Raw genomic sequence first — 21,075 nt, forward strand, 5'->3', positions numbered from 1 at the left:
CACCCGTGGCAACACACAGGTGGTTTTCTGCGCACCTGAAGACGGGCATGCGCCTGTGGCGGAGGTGGAGGTGGTGGTAATTTTCATATACACAATAACAAAATGGCGGCAACAGCGAGTCAATTGACGTTTCGCGACAGTTTTCACGAGTCGTATAACTCGTGCGTGTCAACGCGAGTTCATTAAATGCAAGAACACACGCGCTTATGCCGCAATGTTGTGCACCGCGTATTACAGTGACAATGATCAGGGTGTGAAACACATCCACGGATACTTTTAACCCTGCTGTTCCCGCGTGTGTACAGCCTGACGACAGACAATAATATCATTATCGATATTATACCTCCAGGTAGGATTATTTTTCGTGCGTAATCATTGTTGTTGCCAGATTTGACTATCTTATCTCAAATCTTTTTCTATCTGCTTTATAATTACCGTGAATTTAGTAGGATGGACGGCCAAATTTCATATTCACACAGAGCTGTGTGAAGGTTTCGAGTGAATTGAGTAGTATTTATTTAGCGTATGTGTGCATACCAATTTTCATCCAATAGAACATAGATCGAATGACATCCAGCCGTCCGTCCGCTACCTTCTCTCTCTCTCCTTCTTTCTTTCTCTGTCTCTTGATGACTATTTTTACCAATTGTTTATTTCTCTGGTCTTTCTCGGCTTTATCGCCGTTCTATTAACGTATTTACTGACAGCTGTAGCCCACCAACTGAACTAGGTACGTACACCTGTGATATTGTTCGCTTTTTTAATTCAAAACCGATTTAAAAGCGAAACAGATTCTCTACAGCCTGCATAAAATACGTAATTGTTGCTGCTAATCGAGTTGGAAATCTATCGACATTTTCAACAAATTCGAATAGAAAATACGATTCAGGAACAGCGTAAAAATAACTCGCCTATACGTCCGTTCGATGACGCGTAGTTCGAATTTCGTATACGTAACACGCGGTGTAGATCGTAAACGATTCGTTTCACGTTTCTGCGTAATAGTTATCACCGGCGTGATATTCGGCCGGTCGTCATTTGTGTTTCGCCACTGCTAGAGTATCCCCAACAAGGTCCTGTGGCGCAACGGATAACGCGTCTGACTACGGATCAGAAGATTCCAGGTTCGAATCCTGGCAGGATCGGTAGTTTTTTTTCTCCTTTTTTTTCTGTAGACACACACGTTTTAGCAGTAAAATCGACGATCCAATGGTTAGCAATTATTCTCAACTATTCTTTCCTCTTTTCTAAATATCAATTCTCTAAATCGTTTTCTAATTCATCCTTGCGGGTGAGAATAATGAATCACCCGGTATAAACGTAACGGATCAGTTGAATTGTTTCGACATCCGTGTAAAGGAACAAACAAAGAGCACATCTAAAGCGTGCCGGGCAAGAAGATTAAAGCAAAGAAGGAGCGACGGTGCAGTTTTAGTTACAACTATGTACATGTCACGATTCGCGTCGACGGTTTCGCCGCGGTCTCGGATTTAAGAGAGCATGACAATTCAGCCTCTCCCGGTTCCTGTACACGATATATACTCCCGTAACAACACCAACACCGATTAATAGTCGTCATTTTTATTAACGATAAGTGTGCACGAAACTAACAGGCTTCTTGACTTAACGGAGTCCGTAGAGCAGCGGTTATTCAAGGGTTTCGAAAGCAACCGCGCACCGACGGCTGTGCTCGTTATGAAAATATGACGTCATGTGCGTCAGCCTATCAGAGTTGCCGATTTCGAGAGACTAGAGAATATAATACGCAAAAACGGACGGTAAATTCAGTTTTCCGTCATGGAATCGACGAGTCGAGAGTTATTCATTTCGTCTTTGATTACAAAAACATCTGGTTACAGCGAGATTAACAATTTTACATCCCCAAATTATTTATAACACCGAGAGATATATTTCGCGCAGTGGCTCTCAGCTGGCTATTTGAAGCCGTGTAATTATTATACCTCAGGTATATAACATCATACCGATTGTGTGATTCCGACGTAGTGATTCACTCGAAAAGTTCCGTTTCGGGTGTGACGAATATGTCATATACATGTATCGTTTGTGCGATTATTATTTCACGGTACAGTTTGTGGTTTAAATAGATTTACAATTCCAGAATATTTTAACGCCCCCCCCCCCCCCCCCCCCCCCCCCCATCTCCCCCCACATGTAAAATAGGTATTCATCATTGAAACTCACTCGCGGCAGAAATACAATAATTGAGAAAATTTATCTCCGTTTTCGATTCTATTGTATTATTCAGGGTGGCGACAGACCTGGAAAAACCAGGAAAACCGAGAATAGTCACGGAATTTCATCTATAGGGAAAAGTCAGAGAATTATGATGGTCCGTAGGGAAAAACGCACTTTTTTTATAAACCGATATCAAACTTCAGCTGTGTATCGTAAATTCAGCTAAGCTAACTTTCGGAATGGTATCGTTAAATTTCTAATTATTCATGTGAATCGAAGCAATACTATATATGTGTTTTTTAGATCCATAATTGTACATTCAAGGTGCACAACTTCTGGAGCTTTTGTTTGTAAAAGCTGCCCAACATTACCTAAGTTCTGTGGGAAAACGTCGGGGAATTCTGAATTTTTTGACGGGAAAAGTTAGGGAATTTTATTTTAGCAAAATTGTCGTTATTGTGGTATGAATTATGCAGCTTAATTTATATCTATATTCATACTGTTTTCGTGTTAATTAGGTATAATGCAGGTATAATTACAGAGCGAGACACGAGGCTTATACCGAGGCAGCTGCTAGACTGAAATATCTGCATCAACTGCACTCTAACGCGCGATGCTTTAAACTTTCTTTTTAAATTATTCAAGTAGCACGACGAATCAGTCTCAGCAGTGCAGACTTATTGTCTACATTACACATACCCATGTAAGTTGTAAAATTTTCCCGCGTTTGGAGAAAATAAGCGAATAGACGTGTATTCCACATTATAATCACGAGCAACGTGCATGCGGATGTAAAAAATACACGATCCGAGGGTTCGGCTAGGAGTTGTTGGTATTGGTGTAATAATGTAATGTGTATGATACACATAAACCCGCGCGCGTATTTCATTTGGCTTCCGGTCGACACAGTTTTACAAACATCATTATACATAGGTAGGTATATCCTCCTTCGCATCGTCATGGCCAGCTATACATTCATATATTTATATACACTTAGGCGTGTTTCTCCGTGGCCTCGATATTATTATACATATATGTATGTATGTATTGCACGTAGGCATACATATCATGTACACACTGCACACGTTGCGATTAATCCGATAATCTAATATATATTTTTGCGCTTCGGATCGCATTCGATAGACTCGGTGCAGTCTGGGAAAAGAAATCGAAACGAACGCCGTAAGCTATATTAAGTGACCTTGAAACAACCTGGAAACATTAATTATGAATAACTACATATTTAACGCGGTTATTAAATGAATCATCGTTGCATGTGTAGACAAAAGAGTCCCGCCTGATCCGTAATATTCTAATATTGAAGAATATTTTTAATTTGCGCAGGAGTTCCCGACGCGATTCGAATGCCGCGATGACCCTCCACTGGTGGATGCATTGGTTTTGGGTTACTCTGCGATTTACCGGTGAGCATGATCATTTCGCATTGATAAGCAAAAATCGAATACCACGACTGCCAGGGTAATAGGTTGCTCGCTAAACAGATTCTTTCTTTATATTGCAGTTATTCTGGGAGCTCCTACAACGCAGTTCACGACGGCTTTAAAAGTCCAGGAAGACCGCGGTGTTCGTATTCCGGTGACTACGGTGACGCCGATTTTACCGGGTATAAACAATGTCACAGGGGACATTTATCAGGCGTCTAAAGCGGCGGAAATCGAACCTTTGCGTCAGGATAAAATTCCCGTGCGGGTTGATGCCGTTTCGAACGAAACCGCGAATCCCGGCGAGCCGCGAAATCTTCTCGCCGTAATTATCAGACCTGATAACAACAACGATAACGGAACGGGAAAAGGAATTAGCAATAACTTATACAAGGAAGAAAAGCGGAAGAAGGATGGGAGAAATTCATCAGTATTAAATAACCCAGGCGATGAAGAAAACGCCGTCAATATACAAAACAAGTACAATAATAGCTTGAGAAGTTTATCTTCGTCGTTGAAGAAGGACAGTAAAATCACGTGGATTTTGAACGGCGGTAACAAAACGTCGCGATTGACGAAAATTACTGGAGACAAATTCAAGACGACGGATGATTACCGGAGAAAAAACAACACCGAGGATGAGGAGGACGATCGTAATCTGGCGGTACTTCCGCTTCGCGTGAAAGACGCGGAGGGGGAGGAGGAGGAGGACGGTGAAGAAACGACACAGACACCGTCGACTACTAATAGGTTTAAGCTGGTCTTAGACAGAACTAAATTTATTCCTTCCACTAATGTTAATGATGATAAAGACGAGGTCGAGAATCTGAGAGACGACGAGGCCGTTGAAACGAGGATGATAGCCACTGCAGCTTCCATTCTACAAGGTACAATAACTGCGTGAATGCGTGTTTTCTCGTTTGAAAAAGATCGGTTCTCTATTTACACAAATTCTAATTCCAGGTGCCGTTAGCGAGTCACCAAGACTGAGCAGAGCGAGAAGCGCCTTTGCCGGAGACTATCAGCAAGAGGAGAGAGACAAAAGGCCTGACGAACAGGCTCAGGAAAGGCTCGCCGAGAATTCGGGAAACGCGACTGCAAACGCCATCGACGTCGCCGCCGTCACTGGAAGCTGTTTGGCCACGCTGGTTTTACTCGGCACCATGGGTAGTCTGGGTTTCGTTATGTACAGGTACATAAATATACACGTACATCGATATCTACCAGGAAATAACACAAGAGTTGGTAAATTTTTACGTTTTCCTTCTTCTGGTTAACTTGAGTTTCCTCTTTCATTCACAGACGAAGGTATTTGAATCCGCCTCAAACGCTCAACAGTGACAAATGCAGCAATCCGGACAGCTCGGGTTACATCGACGATTCAACCATCAGGGTAATTGCTATTACTATGGTGATATTTCTTCTATAACTCGCAATTGAGACATATGTTCTTTCCTTTGTTTTGATGGACAATAGGATAACTCGGAGGAAATGTACAGCCTGGACAACGACTCATTTTTAAACTCGCTCGAGGCTATGACGATCCAAAATTATTGGACTGACAGCGTCAAGCACACGAAATTGTGAAACAAAGAGGTAAGGATAAATTGAAGACGTTGTTGATGGAAAAGTTTTAACCATCAATTCCTCGAACGTGTGCAGTCGGTCGATTGATTTTACTTACTTGTAGAATGTCAAAAACTGATTGCATAGAATATTTTAATATTTGTAGATTGTGATGAGCCGCAAGTATTAGTAGAATGATTTAAAAAAGATTATTGAGTAATTGATTTTTTTTCTTTACATCCTGTTAATTTTTACTGTTTTTCTTGCAACTCCTAATGTTTCTATTCAATTTTTTTTCCGGAGAACAGGAAAAATTCGCGCTGTTATATATCTTTTTTCCTCTGTTATTTATTTTTTTCATTTATACACCACTTTGGAATAGAAATACATATAGCAATAAGAATGTTCACATTCCGTAAATATTACGTATTGTCATACGTTAACATGTAAATAATAGTATTCGTCCATGAATCACTAATGAACAAATTTTTTATCAACATACGCAATGATTATTAATCATGACAAAAAAATTTATTGACGTATGCAAGCAAATTGTATAATTTTGCACGTGAATTTGCACTTGTATGTTTAGAAACGAAAAAAGAGAATGAAGTTTTAAATATACCACTGATCTATTACAAAACAAAAAAATTAACTGTTCTTATTATTATAATATTTAATATACGTGGGTGAATAAGAAGAAAAAAAAGAATAGTGCAATAGAACGAATAGTTAGAAGGAGGACGATGTGACTATATTATACATGCCGCAAATACCATATGAGATCCAACAAATTATAGGGCGGATAAGTACAAATAAGATTTCTTTTCTTTTTTTTTGTTTTTTTTTCTTAGGGTGTTTTGAAGTAAACATAGATAACGTTGCGATTCCTAATCTTTTGAATTATAAAAACAATCTTCTATCTCTGTTAGTCAGGTGTAAACGGTTCACGGCGTATTGGACCTTTATCATTATTCTTTCTTTCAGGTCGACATTGTACGAATAATAATGATATTTGTATTAATAGTAATAGAATTATGGAAGCAAACTATTTTTCAATTCGGAATTCGTTGCCTTACTTTTCTTCTTCGTGCAATGAGCGGTAAAAATATAACGGGTATTGTATACATGATACAGACATAGATTTTTATTCTCTTACATCACTAATCTTGTTATAACTGTCAATTGATTAGTAACTGGGAAAGAGACGTCGCAATGCTTCTCTCTATAGAGTAGACATATGAATTATAGAAAAAAAAAACTTGAAAAAAAGTATTATGCTAAATACCGTAGGTATTAGAACTGCACGATTAATCAATCGATTGAAACTATATACCATCATGACGATTAATCGTACAGCTCTAGTAGGTATAAAATATATTCTAAATACCTATAATATTTAATTCTAGATTGTAAAGTTCACTTTATTTAATTATAACTATTATTATCGTTATATTTATCTTGCTTATAGTAATATTTATTACTGTTATTACCACTTACTATTAATCATCATTGTAACTGAATATTAATGAGAGGGAGCGAAAAAAAAACGACAAAAACATCGGACCAAAAAATACCTACATAGAAATGTAGCTTTGAAAAAGCCTTTATTACGCACATATCCAGAATGTTTCATTTACGTCTATGACATTTATATTTCTTAGCAATTTAAATGTAATAATATCCATGATGCAATGTAGTTATCCACATAGTATTATTCGTCATAGTTTGAAATTTTTTTGATAAATTAGTTCAGCCGTTCTTTTTACATATGTTTTACGGGGTTGTTACAAATCTGATGAAAAATGGGAAAACATCGAAAATACGAGTTTTCAATAACCTTGCTTTGATTTTTTGACACGATTCAGCGATCCTTTTGTCTCGACTATTGTCTATTGTTGTAAGTTTTCCCAAATGACAAAAAAGAAAAATTAACGAGTGAAAAAAAACAACCCCCACTCGTAAATTATATTTCTATGTTACACAGATGAGAACTCTCAGAAAATCAATTGTGATAGATAAAAGTAGCGCATACAAATAACTATATAATAATAATAATAATAATAATGATAACTATATGCATAGGTAGTGATATAGATTATGAAATTAGTTGATAAGTAGATTTTAATCACCATATCTACTTAATATACGCATATACACACTTACAAGTAAACCTATGACCGCGTTATCATCGCCGCATCGTTCGGCTTGTCTATCATTTCGTTTTGTCTCGTTTTGTCGTATATGTTGTGAGTATAATTGAATTAAGGTTGTGAATACATTAAAAAAAGAAAAAGAAAGCATCACCGCGTGATTACATTCGTAGCATTGATCAATGCATGCGCGCACGTAACATGCCACCGTAAATTTTATACAGCTACGACAGTTTCGTGTTAATTATGTATAATCGAACTGTACAATTACATGTAATAATCACGTATTGTATAGTACATGTAATAACGTATGTCATGTAAATAAATTAAATGGAAAGAAAGCAAGAATATTCGAACAGACGCTTGATTCACGAAGCCGCAGATACGGCGAGACCACTGATTTCGTGGGCGAGAAATTTGAAGAAAAAGAAAACCCAAAAACGTCAACATATTGACTGATTCTTGCCAACTAATAAATTACCGGCTGTCAAACTGCCACAGTTACCGACAAGCAATGTACGAATAATATTTTCCGTTAGAGCCCTTTGACGGTTGTTTTAAACAAACACAGTGCATTTTGTTTTGGACAGATGGCGGGTACAGTACAATTCGATTCGTTTGAACTCTAGGCGCCCGAGTCGAGCCGCTTTTTTTTGCCAGTCTCCATCAGGTTGGGTTAGGAATTGAATAAGGGCCAAAGACACGCCTCCGCGCCGACACATTCCACCCGGATAGTCCTAGCTGTAGTTTGATATTCTGCCCTAATCCGCTGTTACGACCTTACGCGTAACACAGTATAACATCACAGGTATCAGGTGATAATTACAAAACTGCATGAAATTTTGCATTAATAATTACGCTCACGACACGTGGTGACGAACCAAAAGTGCAGTGTAACCATCTTTCACAACCAAAGAAGATTGTTTTTTTATGTCATGTACGTCGAACATGTAACGCATCAGTGTATTACACCTGTTGTAACAATTCTGAACAGTACTTTTGGTGGTGATAGTGATGGCAATGGTCTTGATGACGATAAACTGCAGTCGAACGTCGTCGATCGTGATTATTAATCCCCGATTAAATTCCACGCTATAGGCCGTAGGGGCGGTAATTAATGTCACTATAAATTACAACTGATCGAGAAATTGATCCGAGTTATGAATTCGAAGATTTCGTTACCTAGACGTCGCCTATGGCTGACCTATAGCAGCCACCAACTTGTTAAATCAAGGGCCGAACCCGCACGAATCGTACGTTATCACACGGTATGCGTACGAAATATCACAGCTTCAGCCACCTCTGTCAAAGCTGTTGATGTCATTGTTTACATGTGTAAATATCCGCGAACTATGACTTACGTACGCATCGTTTCTCCGACAGGATATTTACAACATGAGGGACTCGGGCGTTGATCGAGGAGCGGCGCAGAGACGCCGTAATTGCAGTCAGGACGACGACGAATTCGTCGTCACCGAGGATTGATAAGCGTGCGGAGAATCGACACATAATATCATCGACTGCACAGGCAACAAACTAACAGCATGATGACTGCGAGGCAAGGGTAGCACAAGGGGCTGCTGCACCTTTGATGGTGGGCGGGAAATGGAGACCGACGTATCATCCGCAGCAACATCATCGACCGCGGTAATTACTGGGCGAAGGAATAGGAGGATTAAGGAGAACACAACTAAGGATATTAATGTCAATAATAAGGAAGATATTAATGACATCAGCTGTGATGATGATGATGATGATGATGATGATGATAACGACGATGACGATGATGATGATGACGATGATGAGGATCACGACGATGACGACGAAAATCGGGAGGAGAATGAAAATTATAACAGTGGTACCGATCCCTCGGGAATAATATTTTACGACCATGAGGAACGGAAATTAGGCACCCGGGAAGAGATTGAAGATAATGTTCAGGTAATTCCATAATATATATCGAATTTTGTGTTGATTAAAAAAAAATAATCATTAAGTGCTTGACAGATTTCCCCTAGATCTGTCTTTCAAATTTTCGTGCGATTCATTTCGCAGCTCGGTTCATTTTTACCACTCTCTGTTTTTCCCATGAGGAAATATAGACATCCCTGCAGGAGGGCAGCGGCTGCTGTACCAAGGAGGGATTCCTCTTGAAACAAATATGGTCATTCCAGCGGTGGAGGAGGCGGTATTTCAGATTGAAAGATCAAATGCTTTACTGCTCGAAGGACGACGAGGTGAGTCTACGGAATTCCTTTTCCATTATAGCGCGACGGTAACGTCTGAACGCAATGCGGGTGTACAACGCGCGATGGAAAAGTATGCCTCTATATATACCGGCGAGCCGTGGGTGGTCGACCAAAAACACTCAACTCACTCAGCGTAGCGTAGTACAGCGTAGCGAATTACTCATTTTCGTCACCACGCAACGCGACGCGGGTGGCGCGGCCGATGCGCCGTGGGGTGCACGCGAGAGCAACCGAACACACACGGGTGTCGACCGCCTGTCGTCCGGAAGTTTCAATAGGCGTGAGATAGACAAAAAAAACTAGGGATACTTTTTCCCCCTTAGGCCCCTAGTTCCGACGCTTCACAATGAGAAATAAGTGTGATTCGTATTTCGGCGATAAGCCTTAACGAATTTCACGCGACCTTTCAAACTTCGATGACTTTAAACGAAATCAAAAAAGTAAAGAAAAAAAATGGGTTAATTCCTTAAGACGTGAATCTTTGCGGAAAATTGTTGGTAGGTGACCTTTCATTTTCGATCCGTATCTCTGACCGGGGATTTCTTGAAAATTTTTTCACAAACTGCAAAACGATTCGCAATCAACCGGATTTAGGGATGAAAGCTTGTGAGAAAAATCAAATTTCCGGCATGCGGCGTACGTGCCGTGAAACCTTCTTCAAACTTTCCCAACTTCCGATTACAAAGCTCTACCATCCACCCCAATTGGTATGTAAGATTGTGAGCGAAAATTATTATCTTTCAAGAAAAGAAGAATCTATCAGTTCTTTTAAATGAATTCTCGATAACGCGTCCATCTCGCTTTACATATTACAGTTTCACTTGCAATTTTCTTATTCCACCTGTTTTTCCTCTGCCTTTCGCTTCCTCTCTATTCTTTCACTTGACTCTCCATAAGGAAACGACAGAAAATCAACGATGCAACGTAAATCATAATTTACACCCGGTGAAGATGAGCATATAAATAAACAGGGAGGGAAAAGGCGCAGCTGCTGTCATCCGTGGGACCTGCGCGTTGTCGGTTCGGCGCGCAAAGCCAAGTTGGGATCGTTCGATCTGTCGGCCCGCGTCGCAGGGCTGCGAGGCGGGTAGGCAGTCGGGCAGGCAGAAAGAGAGTAGCGGCGGTCAAGGGGCCGTCTCTCCGCCGCTGCGTCGGCACTCGCGATAACTTGGCTGTCGCGATCCCGCCGCGAAACCTGTAACACGTCGCACGCACCGCGGTCAACTGACAGACGCGAGTTTTGTTGCACTTGGAGGTATTAACGAATTGCAACGAACCAGCCGACTACCCGATTCGCCTGGCCCAGCCACCGCTGCGTGTCTTAATCTCAACCCCATAATAATTCATGTTATACCCTCACTGTATTTACGTGTATACGTCGCGTTAAACCTGCGCAGATATCGCCTCGTGCGGAGATAAACATATAAAATAAATCTTAAATTTCCAAACTCATTAATTGATAATCGAATCTTTTCTTGTTCTACCACCGTAATTGAAAACAAAAGAAAAAAAAACAACAAAATAAAACAATAAACAAACTGTATTTCTAGATCTAATGTTATAGATTATCACAATTCTAGTATAACGGCACACAGCTAATTATCTATCGTTAGTTATGAAGCTTGTAAAAATGGGAACAAACGTCTGTAAGAAGCGAGTACTTAACCAAGCATACTAATAACATCTACAAACTTACGTTAATACGATATATGTATATACATATAATATAATACCACACACATTGATGTGTGTACGATCATCGACGATTGACAATCAAATTCTTTCCTCTTCATATATACAAAAACCAAATGTATACAAATACATAAATTAATGATAATTTTTTTGACAGACTTTTTTAACGTCATATTTCGGTATATTTTTGTGCGAACTTTAAATTTGTCTACTTCCTCATCGTCTTTGGGTATAATAAATGGTGATTACGAACTACTGAAGGCCGTGCGATAAACGTATATAATCGTAACAGTTTTACCGATTAAAGTACGCAACGGGAAGAGGAAAAAATCACGAGTTGATAAGGGATAGCTTTGGATCGTTTTATTTAATTTCGTTGCTCGGTTTCTATGTTATTCGATATGCACAAAACTTCTTCGGAGCAAAAATTATTTTCATGTAATAAGCCTTACAATGTTGGTAATAAGTAAAATAATGAATAATCATTGAGAGGTATTGAAGAAAATTAATTAAACTGTGTATATTATACTTGGGAACGCGGTTCAATAACTAAAATGGTTAATAATAATTAATGGTAATATTGATAGTAACGACGAATGTAAGCATTCCACTCGACAATCACTTGAAGGGTCTTTACATCTAATATAGGTATATCTATAATAATAACAGAGTAATAATAATTATAACTGCAATAATAATAAATCGAATTTATGCTGCGCGTGTCCAAAAATAAATTGAACTTAAAACGCGGAACATTAATCGATGAAAGCCGAAAAAATATTTGTAACTTGTAATTCAGGAGTGTAATAATAACGATAAACATACTAGAACACATATTTCATAAATTTTGACAACGAGCATTCCGAATAAGACTCGGCTCTTATATGGTGAGTTTATCGTCCTGAGTAATACCTTTTGTTTACAATCTATTATTGCCAGGAAGAATTACATTGGAACAATTTAAAAAAGTTTATTATATATTCATTCAGTTACTATTTTATTTCACTTCATTTTTCATCGTTATTATCAACAGTCGAACTTGGACAGATTCGCTGTGTCCACAATCTGAAGTTGCTTGCGTTTATACCATTATTTTTTCTACAAGAGTCGGAAAGAATGATTGATGGATGGACTCATAGCTATCGGCACGGTACAGATTTCCTCTGTACTGCATAAAGTTGATATAATACCTGCGGCACATACGAAAAATCTCATCTTTCAACGTTCAATAAAAATTTAAATAATCGCGTTGTCGTTTCGAGAATAAGTGAAAACATCATCGAAATTGAATATCAAAACTAGAATTTTTTTTCGATATCCCCACGGATTTTCCCTTGCTGTTCGTCTTTTTATTTTATTATTATCCTTGTTCTGTTCCCAGAGGAAATACAGCAAAAATTTTTCGACTAGCGAACCGTCGCAACGTTCGTACGAAGAAGTGATCGGGATGTATGAGGCAGAAAATTGAATTGCGCAGTAAAGAAAAATATAATTTTTCCGACAACGCGGCTGATTCTTTCACGATTAACCATTTGCCAGCAATCATACATTCGCGTAAGAAAAAAATCTTGCAACAGAATCATCTATTGAATAAACTCCATGGACAAATAAAGCTACTGACAATTTTGTTATTTAAAAAAAAATTCGAGAATAATGATAAAAAATAAAAATCTAAGTTTGTACGTCGAACTTGAAGCAATAGCTTAAATACATCTATGTATATTGCATAAATATATATATTATGTATACGCAGATCAAGTGGGACATAGTCGAAGGATCAAATGTTCGCACGAAATGCCTCATATATAGGTATAAGACGCATGTCTCATAAATGTGGTATTATACCGGGATATTCGTGTACATAGGTGTGCAGGTATATGTATACATAAGCCGCGGCAGGAGCAGCAGCAGCAGCAGGGGATGCGGCGGTTATCTCTTGACCTCCTTTCAGCCACCGCTCAATATACACGCGGTATACCAACGTATAATACTATACTTATACTATAACACATGCCAACTATACCGTAATACACGAAAAAAGAGATTGAGAGGGCGAGACGAGGAGAGATGCAACGCTACAGGAGCGGGAGGAGGGTTACTCTTGTTTAATTCTCACAAGCGTCGGCCTCTTCCTTCGTTCTTTTCATCTCTCTATCCCCCAGATTCTAACTGCTACGACCACCAACACCACGAGCAGCGGGAAATGAAAGGTCAAAGTTCAGCGGTTACGAATTCGGGAAAGAGGTCAGAGGGTTCCGGAAAATTTGAGAGAGGGATGACTGTGAGGTATATCTATAAAGTGACGCTCGATATGTGCCTGTCATTCTCTTCCTCGGTGTAGAAAGGAACCGGAATTAATATAGGTATACTACCACAGCTTACAGGGATATAAAATGAGCGATATACATTCCCTGGGACAAGAAGAGAGATAATAATAATCGTCATGGAACATCTCGCCGCGGGTCTACGTCGGAAAAAAAAAACGAGAAAACCTCGATGAAAACAGAGACCCCCAAAATTCAAATCAGTGGATCGATGGTTTCCGCGTTTCCTGATCTGTTTTACTGACAGTAGGTGTCGGCACGCGGTCGGTGAAACAGCGCTATGATCTATATCCAGTTTCAGCCCCGGGGGACACCCTGAGGAAATATTATCAGAAAGGAGTACAAACAACAAGCACCGTTATCTATAATTAAAATCGTTGGCTAGCCGCGTGTACCGTATAATATGACTTGTAGATAGACAGATATGCATCGCGTTTAAACTTGCGGGAGGAGCGCGTGTGCGATGTGAAATTTTTTAATTGAATTAGCGAACGGTGTTTCCAATTCTCGGGTAGAGAAACGCACGTAACGATGGTATCGGTGTTTCTCTGTCTGACCGCGATACTGCCCTGTTTGGCCTGCGGAATAAAAATCGATCAATCTACTACGTGGGGCGTTTTATTGGGGAACACTCCGTTTAATCTCATCGACGTTAGCAATTTAATCTCCGGGTTTGCACCCTGGCACTCGGTTCGTATATGAATATATCGTAACATGTCTCACAATCAGTGGCATCCTTGCCTTGCAGGTCGACAAAGGTCGAAAACGACGCTCGACCCGTTATGACTTCGCCGACCAGCTTTTTTCGATTCAGAAAATCTTTTTAAATAAAATGGACAGATAGATAGATATAATTTATAGCATATATGTATAATATACATTGCGTTGTACAATAATTTTACAGAAAGTTAAGATCACACTGTAGAAACAAAAAAGAGTATCAAGATTTAACTTGAAAAAAAGAAAAAAAAAAAAACGAAACGGACGGACACAGGAAATAAGTGGATTTTGTAGTTCGCCAAATACCCTGGAAGAGAATTTTCGTGCGATACCGGGGTAGCTGAAGGCGTCAGCATGTCGTTATTTACCTTCAGAGTATCGCGAAATTTTATACACATACTAGACTATGTACGTCAGGTGTATACATAAAGTATACAATATACACCCTTGTACCTCAGCAGAGGGATTTCCTACTCCGGGGATATGAGATCACATTACTCATTCGTTTTGCTCTACTCTAGCCTTCGCGTCAAAACAAGGCGTTAAAATATTTTACCTCGGCCGACGCCCCAAGAAGACTGTGTTGCTCCCGCGGTGCAACAGTATAGTAATTCAGTAATATTATATCGCCGTTGGGCGCATTCTATGTAGCTATTCTTCTCGGTTCTTGTATTATTTTACTCATTATTATATGATACCTTCACCTTGCTTACGAGAATTTTCTCATTCGGACGGTAAAAGATTTTGAACAATGAAATAAGGAGAAAGAGTAATACACATACACGCAAAATTCGAACGAAACGTCGCAACATTTTCGCGTTGTTAGAAATCGATGTCGGAGTTTCGGGGTTTTTTCCGATCCGCAACGTATGAATGTGTATGTGTGTCTGCGAGTGCGAGTGTACTGCGACTCTTGAAAATCATTTTCGCTCGCAATTAACTGAGTTTGGATCCTCGAGGAAGCCTTGACGGTATTGTGACGCCACTTCGTTTCACGCCTTAATCGTTTCCTTCTGTTCTGCGATCGACTCAACCCGCCTGCATTAATGCCAACGTGCATCTCTGAATAACATTCTAGCCACATGAAACTGTGAAACAAAAACACGTAACACCCGTATTTTATAATTAATATAATTAGCCTGCGCAAAACTCCCGAAAAATTCGGGTATCGTGTATTTGATATTTATTTGCTCGTTTGTTCACCCTCTGTGTTATCGATGATTACCGATGCGTCGGTAAAGCAGTACTGGAGGCTTACCCGGTTGCCGAAGCTCGGGCAATCAAGAGCTACATACATTTTTTCGCCATATTGCATTGCGTGCCGATATATTGCCGGTTTTGTGGTTGCCATATTGAATCTTACGACGATATTACGATCTGATACGTGTAGAAGGGAGAACGAATTGCCGTTCACCGGCGTTTTAGAATAGACGGAGGAGTAGCGGCAGCATCAACGTCAGTGTCAGAGCCGCCCTGTTTTCCAACCCCTCGTTATCCCGGCTGTCTCTCTTATCAGCCACCTGATCCAACCCTCATTCTTCTCGTCCTCCTTTTCTACCGTCATTATCCGCTAGGCAGCAGAGAGAGACGCTTTACGTCGGCGAATAAATCTCGACGCGCTGCTCGCTCGCTTGCTCTTTCTTTTTTTCCTTCTTCCTCCACTCTGCCTTCAAAGCCATGGACGAAAGTGCTCTCGTTGTGTACCGAACATGATTGGTTGTGTTCGAGCGGGCGTTGAAATTTCACGGTTGAAAGGCAAATGGGTGTACCTATGTATGCCTCTGTGCTGCATGTACAATTCTGGATCTGTACTTATACTATAAATACTCTTGTATGTACTGTACGTACGTCTTGCAGCGTGCACTCATGTATCAACGTATCGGATACATAGGTATATTTAAGGACACGAATAGCATACAATGTACTCTATACAGAGTACGTGATATGTAGGGTATAAAATGTTGTATACCGATGCCGCTGCGGCTGAAGTTGAATTATAAATTTCGAGGCATGCAGGATTCGATTAGATATTGATGATTCTTTAGAAACCCCTGGTACTGTATCGAATAAAAAAAAAATTGATGAAAAATGGAAGATGGCCGTTGAAAGTTTGAAGAATGAGATCGTGGTAGAACGGGAAATTAGAGAATCATTAAAAATTCAAGAATAGCGAAAGGCTTGCCATTTTAATTTCATCGCCATCGACCGGTATTTATACACTTCAGGGTTCTGCCCCTCGAGATATTAAAATCAATCCCTCTCGTCCTCACATATCTAAATATAATACGTATGTAATACGTATGTAATCTTCTGTTCTCCACCAATTTTTCTTCTCCGTTTTACTATATCCTTACCTATTTTCTTCATAACAAATTTACTGAAACCCGAGGCCTGGGTTACATTATTCCAAGAAAATTTCCAGCTGGTGTATCGTGTGACAATGATCAATAAATTGTGTTATCATCCAATGAAAGAAAAAAAAAAGGCTAGAAGGCGTTCTTGGGCAATGAATGCGACGCTGTGACGCCTGGTTTAAAGGCAACCTAGCAATCGCGAGAGATAGCCGTTACGTTATTTATTAGGGCTTGCTGAACAACGATGCGGGAAATGCAACATATTGTGTCTGTCTCAACCCTACTGGGTCACTGGGAATGAATTTCACTCCAAAAACTTTTTAAATTTCTCGTAGAGTCCCTTAGTTGTGGAAATCGGCCTCTCGGCGCCATTCTTCATGCAAAATAAAGGTCTTTTTTCTACATTTTTGGCAGAGACTTTCTTTAAGTTCGCCGATGCTTTACAATATTTAAAAAATCAATTTTGGGTAGGAAAACTGAGAGAGCTTTTTCTGCGATCCTTAAACTATGCCTAGATATTTTTTTCAGATTCTCAGAACTTATTTTTGAAGCAAAATATCACGTTTGGATTGAATTTCACCCCGCATGACCGTTATACGATTCTACTGAAGCGTGATTCATTAGTGTTTAAGATACGACCAACTTCACGGTTGTCAGGGCTTTAAATATAGATCAACACAAAGATTGTCATTACGTGAAAGAGAAAAGAAGGGGATCAGATATCAAAATTGCGTGTAAAAAATCGGCAGCGCATTGTGCGAATCGATGTAATTGTGTGTACACGTATTTACAGATTGCTACAGAGTAAGCAACTCTACATGCGCATTACCTATCATTCCGTTCCACCCATTATACTCGATTATCAACAGGTCATTTCATTCTAATTACAGAAACATCAAGTCGCAATGGAAAGTTGGTGGTAAGTTTCGTCGGGCTTACATTGTGTTCACAAAATGAGCTAACCGAGAGTAAAATCTGAAACTCGCTGCTCTGCCTTTGTAATTTTTTTTCCTTTCTCGTTTTTTTAAAATAATACGAAGCAAAGTAAGAAACAAAAGTTAAAAAAATCGTGAAAAATGCAGTAAAAAAGATACGATGACAAAGAAAAAAACCGTCAAGTTTTGCAAGGTGAGGGATTTTTTTTCCAACGTGGGTGAACCGTGTTTACGTGATCTATAAACCGAAACTTATTTCTGCTGATTTTTTTTTTTCTCTTTTAGTCTACGTTTACGTTTTTGTGTGTGTATTTTATTTATTTTTTTCTTTCTTCCTGTTTCTATCGAACTGAGATAATAAAGCTCGAATGACGGAGGCGCATTATACACTGAAGCGTGCTCTGCCGAGAGGGAGGAAGGGGGCGGGGGGGAAGGGACTGTTATTGTTAGACGTTTGTTTATTGCATCTGTTGGTGGTGCAGAGAACGTTTCTCTTTGTTATGTAGGTATAGGTGCGAGAGAACGCGGCCGCGAAACTCGTTATATTCCATCATCAGCCTCCACCTTACACCCACCTACCCATCCATACGTCCATCTATACCTATACCCTATTCTATCCGGCGTGTCGCGTTATAGTTCTCGTGACGGTCGTCGTTCCTCACAATCAGTTTCGCACTGTCGTTCCACGCGACAAGTCCAACCCGTCACCAGCTCCTCAACCTTCGGTGCATCGGTTGAACACCTATCAGTACCTCATAATTGTTCTTCGTTCTCGCTGCTGTAAATGGTAAATGGCGGTCCAGTGTCATTTTCCTTTTGTTCATTATTGTTTTCTTCTCGCCATCCTTCTTTCGATAGTCAATTCCCTGCAGTGTGAATGATATTATTCACGTATACCTGCAAAGTTCACGGGGAGAAACGAGTATTAACAGACAATATGTGTGCGGCATCGGAATCAACCACGTGTACGTATCACCATAGTGCAGCCAGCACACTGCTCTGATTTTCGAGATTAAATATATTTGAAAATTATTTATTGTACTCAAATTGGGTCTCAGGTTTCTCTCTTTGGCCTTCTTCTCATGATTTTGCCATTTCATAGCAGAGGGCATTGCACGCTTGTCGTCGACACCTCATTTTATTAATTTCGTATAAATCGTAGCAGTAGTCTTGAAATTTCGTCAGTTTTCTATAAGCCGTAATAGAACATAACAGAACGAATTGTATCTGTAATCATCAGGTGCAAATATTTAATCATGGCACCGAAAGCTTGTTTTTGACGAGTGGATCACGAGGCAGACGTGCAGGCGAGACGGCGTCTTATATTATACACCTATATCGTTTGGTAAAAGTTGCAGACCAAGCAGTATTACAACAGCAACATTGCACACATATTATGCACGTGACGTATGTATTTAGCCGCACAAGCGTACAACGCATATAACCGAAAAACAATTCGCAAGCCATCAACTCGCCCAATCATCCTGAGGGAGGAGATTGCAATTCTATATTTGTCGAGTGTATGTACAGATTCATATCAGTACGTTATGTGCACATATACCTGCGTACGGCACAAGGCATTCGCATAGCGTATGTACGTACACAATAAGGAGAGGAGATGAGAGAATAAGGGAAGGGAAGAGAAGAGAATTGAAAGAAGTAGAGTGGAATTCTATAATTAGAACAGGGGGCGCGTGCTAACCGATTTTATACCCTCCCAATGCGAATTGTTGGCACTCGCAACGCCGCGTCGCAGCAGCATCGACCGTTCACTGTTCTTCGTTTTGAATATCCCGCGCTTTTGTCTCCCTTCCAATACCGCGCGGGGATTCCCCCGACTGGTTGTCAGGCGCTTCCTTCCGTACTTCACTGTTTCTATCTCCGAGTTAGCCTCAAAGAGTCGGAAGTCTTTATAGAAATTCGATGAAAATTTCTCGATTTCAATATTCTCTCGCAAACGGAAACTCTTCGTCTCAACTGTCAAACTGTTACGAACAGTTTCCAACTCCCACACGCACCCGTGTAATCGAATGTACCTTCATTGTACTCCAGACACCGAGTTTCCCGAGCCTATGCAGAGACTGCACAATAAACAACAGCCAATTTTACACTATTTAACTATCGGTTCTGTAGCGCAACAGGAGACCGTAATGAACAAAAATTAGAGGCTCGTTTTGCAGTTAGTTTATAAATTCTCTGCGAATCGAGTTACATGAGCGATAGATTTTTTACAGCGAAAAAATACAATAGGCCAATGAAAGAGTGATTTATTGTTCTGGTAACCTATAATCTTGTTTCATTGCAGCTCATGTAACGAGTCTGTGATTTATTGAAATCAGTGAAACGATACACTTCAGGAATTTAAACGGGATTATTTCGTAATGTGATCTCTCTTTTTTTAACAGTTGTTCTTGCTGAACTTGATCTTTAAGGTCGATTTCGTATTCTGTTTTACTATTTCGTCGCAACTCACATTTACTGCTTTCTTTTTAACGGATATTATTTTTTTTGTTCAGTAATGGTATCTCAACGAATTGAATATTTTAAAGCATATAAAAAGTGTCGAAGCGCAGAATTTTCTTGCCTGGTCAAAGAATAATTAAAGGGTTAAAATTAAACTGTCATTTCACATTTTGTTTTAGGCTGGCATATTTGACGAGATTGAACTGACCGATCTGACGTTCGCGGAATGCAGCATTAAGAACGCGAACCACAGTTTTCAGGTATTTATCGTCACCTATTTCATTTTGAACACGTATATCTATGACTGCATTGCATCTGCATGCGGTGAACTGTACTACCGATCACATCTCGAATCGCATTTTAAGCGCGAAGTTTGCTGTTGTGCGTAAAATAAAAAAATTAATACAAAATTTATGAAACCCATTCCATCGTTTCCCCGAATTACCTATTTTATAGAATACGAAACTTGTACAGCTGATCAACAGCAGCGGATCTTCTAGCTTTTATAGCTAATTCATACTTCGGGTTGATGGGTTGGTTGAATATCATTATTGTCGTTGTTATGATTATAGATTTACATTGTTATCCTTGTTATCGTTATTAGTGAGGCGAAGTGAATACAAACGACGATCTCTTTGAGAGACCTGCGTGTTTTTGACAACGTTGGCTCAAACGATCGATCGCTGTCGTTGTCATTGTCCTGTATTTACTTTTAAATTGTTTTAATTGCGTATCGCTAATGAAAACGGAGCAATTATCATTATTACTCCGACTATTACTTTCCTCAGTGGACCATTATCTTTTTTATTCATACGCATACGAGGCGTGGCGATCAACGGTGTTTTACATTTATCTTAATTAATTGACCAATTATTTAATTGACTAGTACGTATATATACTTATACGTATACCTATACATGCCTGCGTATGTACAATGTTTTTTTTCATGTGATTACGTATAATCGATGCAGAGGGATAAAA

General features: G+C 39.6%; 2 protein-coding genes and 1 non-coding gene across 12 annotated transcripts in view; all 3 read left to right on the forward strand.

Annotated features, from left to right (window-relative positions):
• The first annotated feature begins 74 nt into the window (after positions 1-74).
• LOC124219577 (uncharacterized) lies at positions 75-7,182 on the forward strand. Of its 4 annotated transcripts, none has more exons than XM_046627309.2 (6): positions 75-349; positions 3,541-3,620; positions 3,719-4,525; positions 4,602-4,830; positions 4,941-5,031; positions 5,115-7,182. In XM_046627309.2, exons 2-6 carry the CDS (start codon positions 3,569-3,571, stop codon positions 5,223-5,225), a joined length of 1,290 nt encoding a protein of 429 aa, XP_046483265.1. In that variant the 5' UTR covers positions 75-349; positions 3,541-3,568; the 3' UTR covers positions 5,226-7,182. The 4 variants fall into 4 exon arrangements, with proteins under 4 accessions (XP_046483265.1, XP_046483267.1, XP_046483266.1 ...); XM_046627311.2 differs by lacking the exon at positions 75-349 and adding an exon at positions 633-730; XM_046627310.2 differs by lacking the exon at positions 75-349 and adding an exon at positions 1,805-1,966.
• On the forward strand, positions 1,073-1,145 carry TRNAR-ACG (transfer RNA arginine (anticodon ACG)). Its single transcript has one exon. It is a non-coding gene; the product is annotated as a tRNA-Arg (tRNA).
• Positions 7,183-8,048: 866 nt separating the features above from the next.
• LOC124219573 (diacylglycerol kinase eta) overlaps positions 8,049-21,075 on the forward strand; it is a 34,015-nt gene continuing 20,988 nt past the window's right edge. For 3 of the 7 annotated variants that reach the window (XM_069136356.1, XM_069136355.1, XM_069136354.1), the window contains exons 1-4: positions 8,050-8,625; positions 8,741-9,298; positions 9,460-9,594; positions 20,274-20,354. In XM_069136356.1, coding sequence (XP_068992457.1) covers positions 8,963-9,298; positions 9,460-9,594; positions 20,274-20,354 — 552 coding nt within the window. In that variant the 5' untranslated portion in view covers positions 8,050-8,625; positions 8,741-8,962. Of the gene's footprint in view, positions 8,626-8,740; positions 9,299-9,459; positions 9,595-10,728; positions 12,186-18,310; positions 18,419-20,273; positions 20,355-21,075 lie in introns of those variants that run through there. The other 4 variants (XM_069136358.1, XM_046627291.2, XM_069136359.1 and 1 more) reach the window with 4 other exon arrangements.

Source organism: Neodiprion pinetum, chromosome 5 (genome assembly GCF_021155775.2).
Source record: "Neodiprion pinetum isolate iyNeoPine1 chromosome 5, iyNeoPine1.2, whole genome shotgun sequence".
NCBI classification, from domain to species: domain Eukaryota; kingdom Metazoa; phylum Arthropoda; class Insecta; order Hymenoptera; family Diprionidae; genus Neodiprion; species Neodiprion pinetum.

Coding starts and splice junctions, on each gene's coding strand:
- LOC124219577 (XM_046627308.2), top strand. CDS start 2,043: ATGTCATATACATGTATCGTTTGTGCGATTATTATTTCACG. Junction 2,084..3,540: donor TGTGCGATTATTATTTCACG/GTACAGTTTGTG, acceptor TAATTTGCGCAG/GAGTTCCCGACGCGATTCGA. Junction 4,831..4,940: donor CTGGGTTTCGTTATGTACAG/GTACATAAATAT, acceptor TTTCATTCACAG/ACGAAGGTATTTGAATCCGC.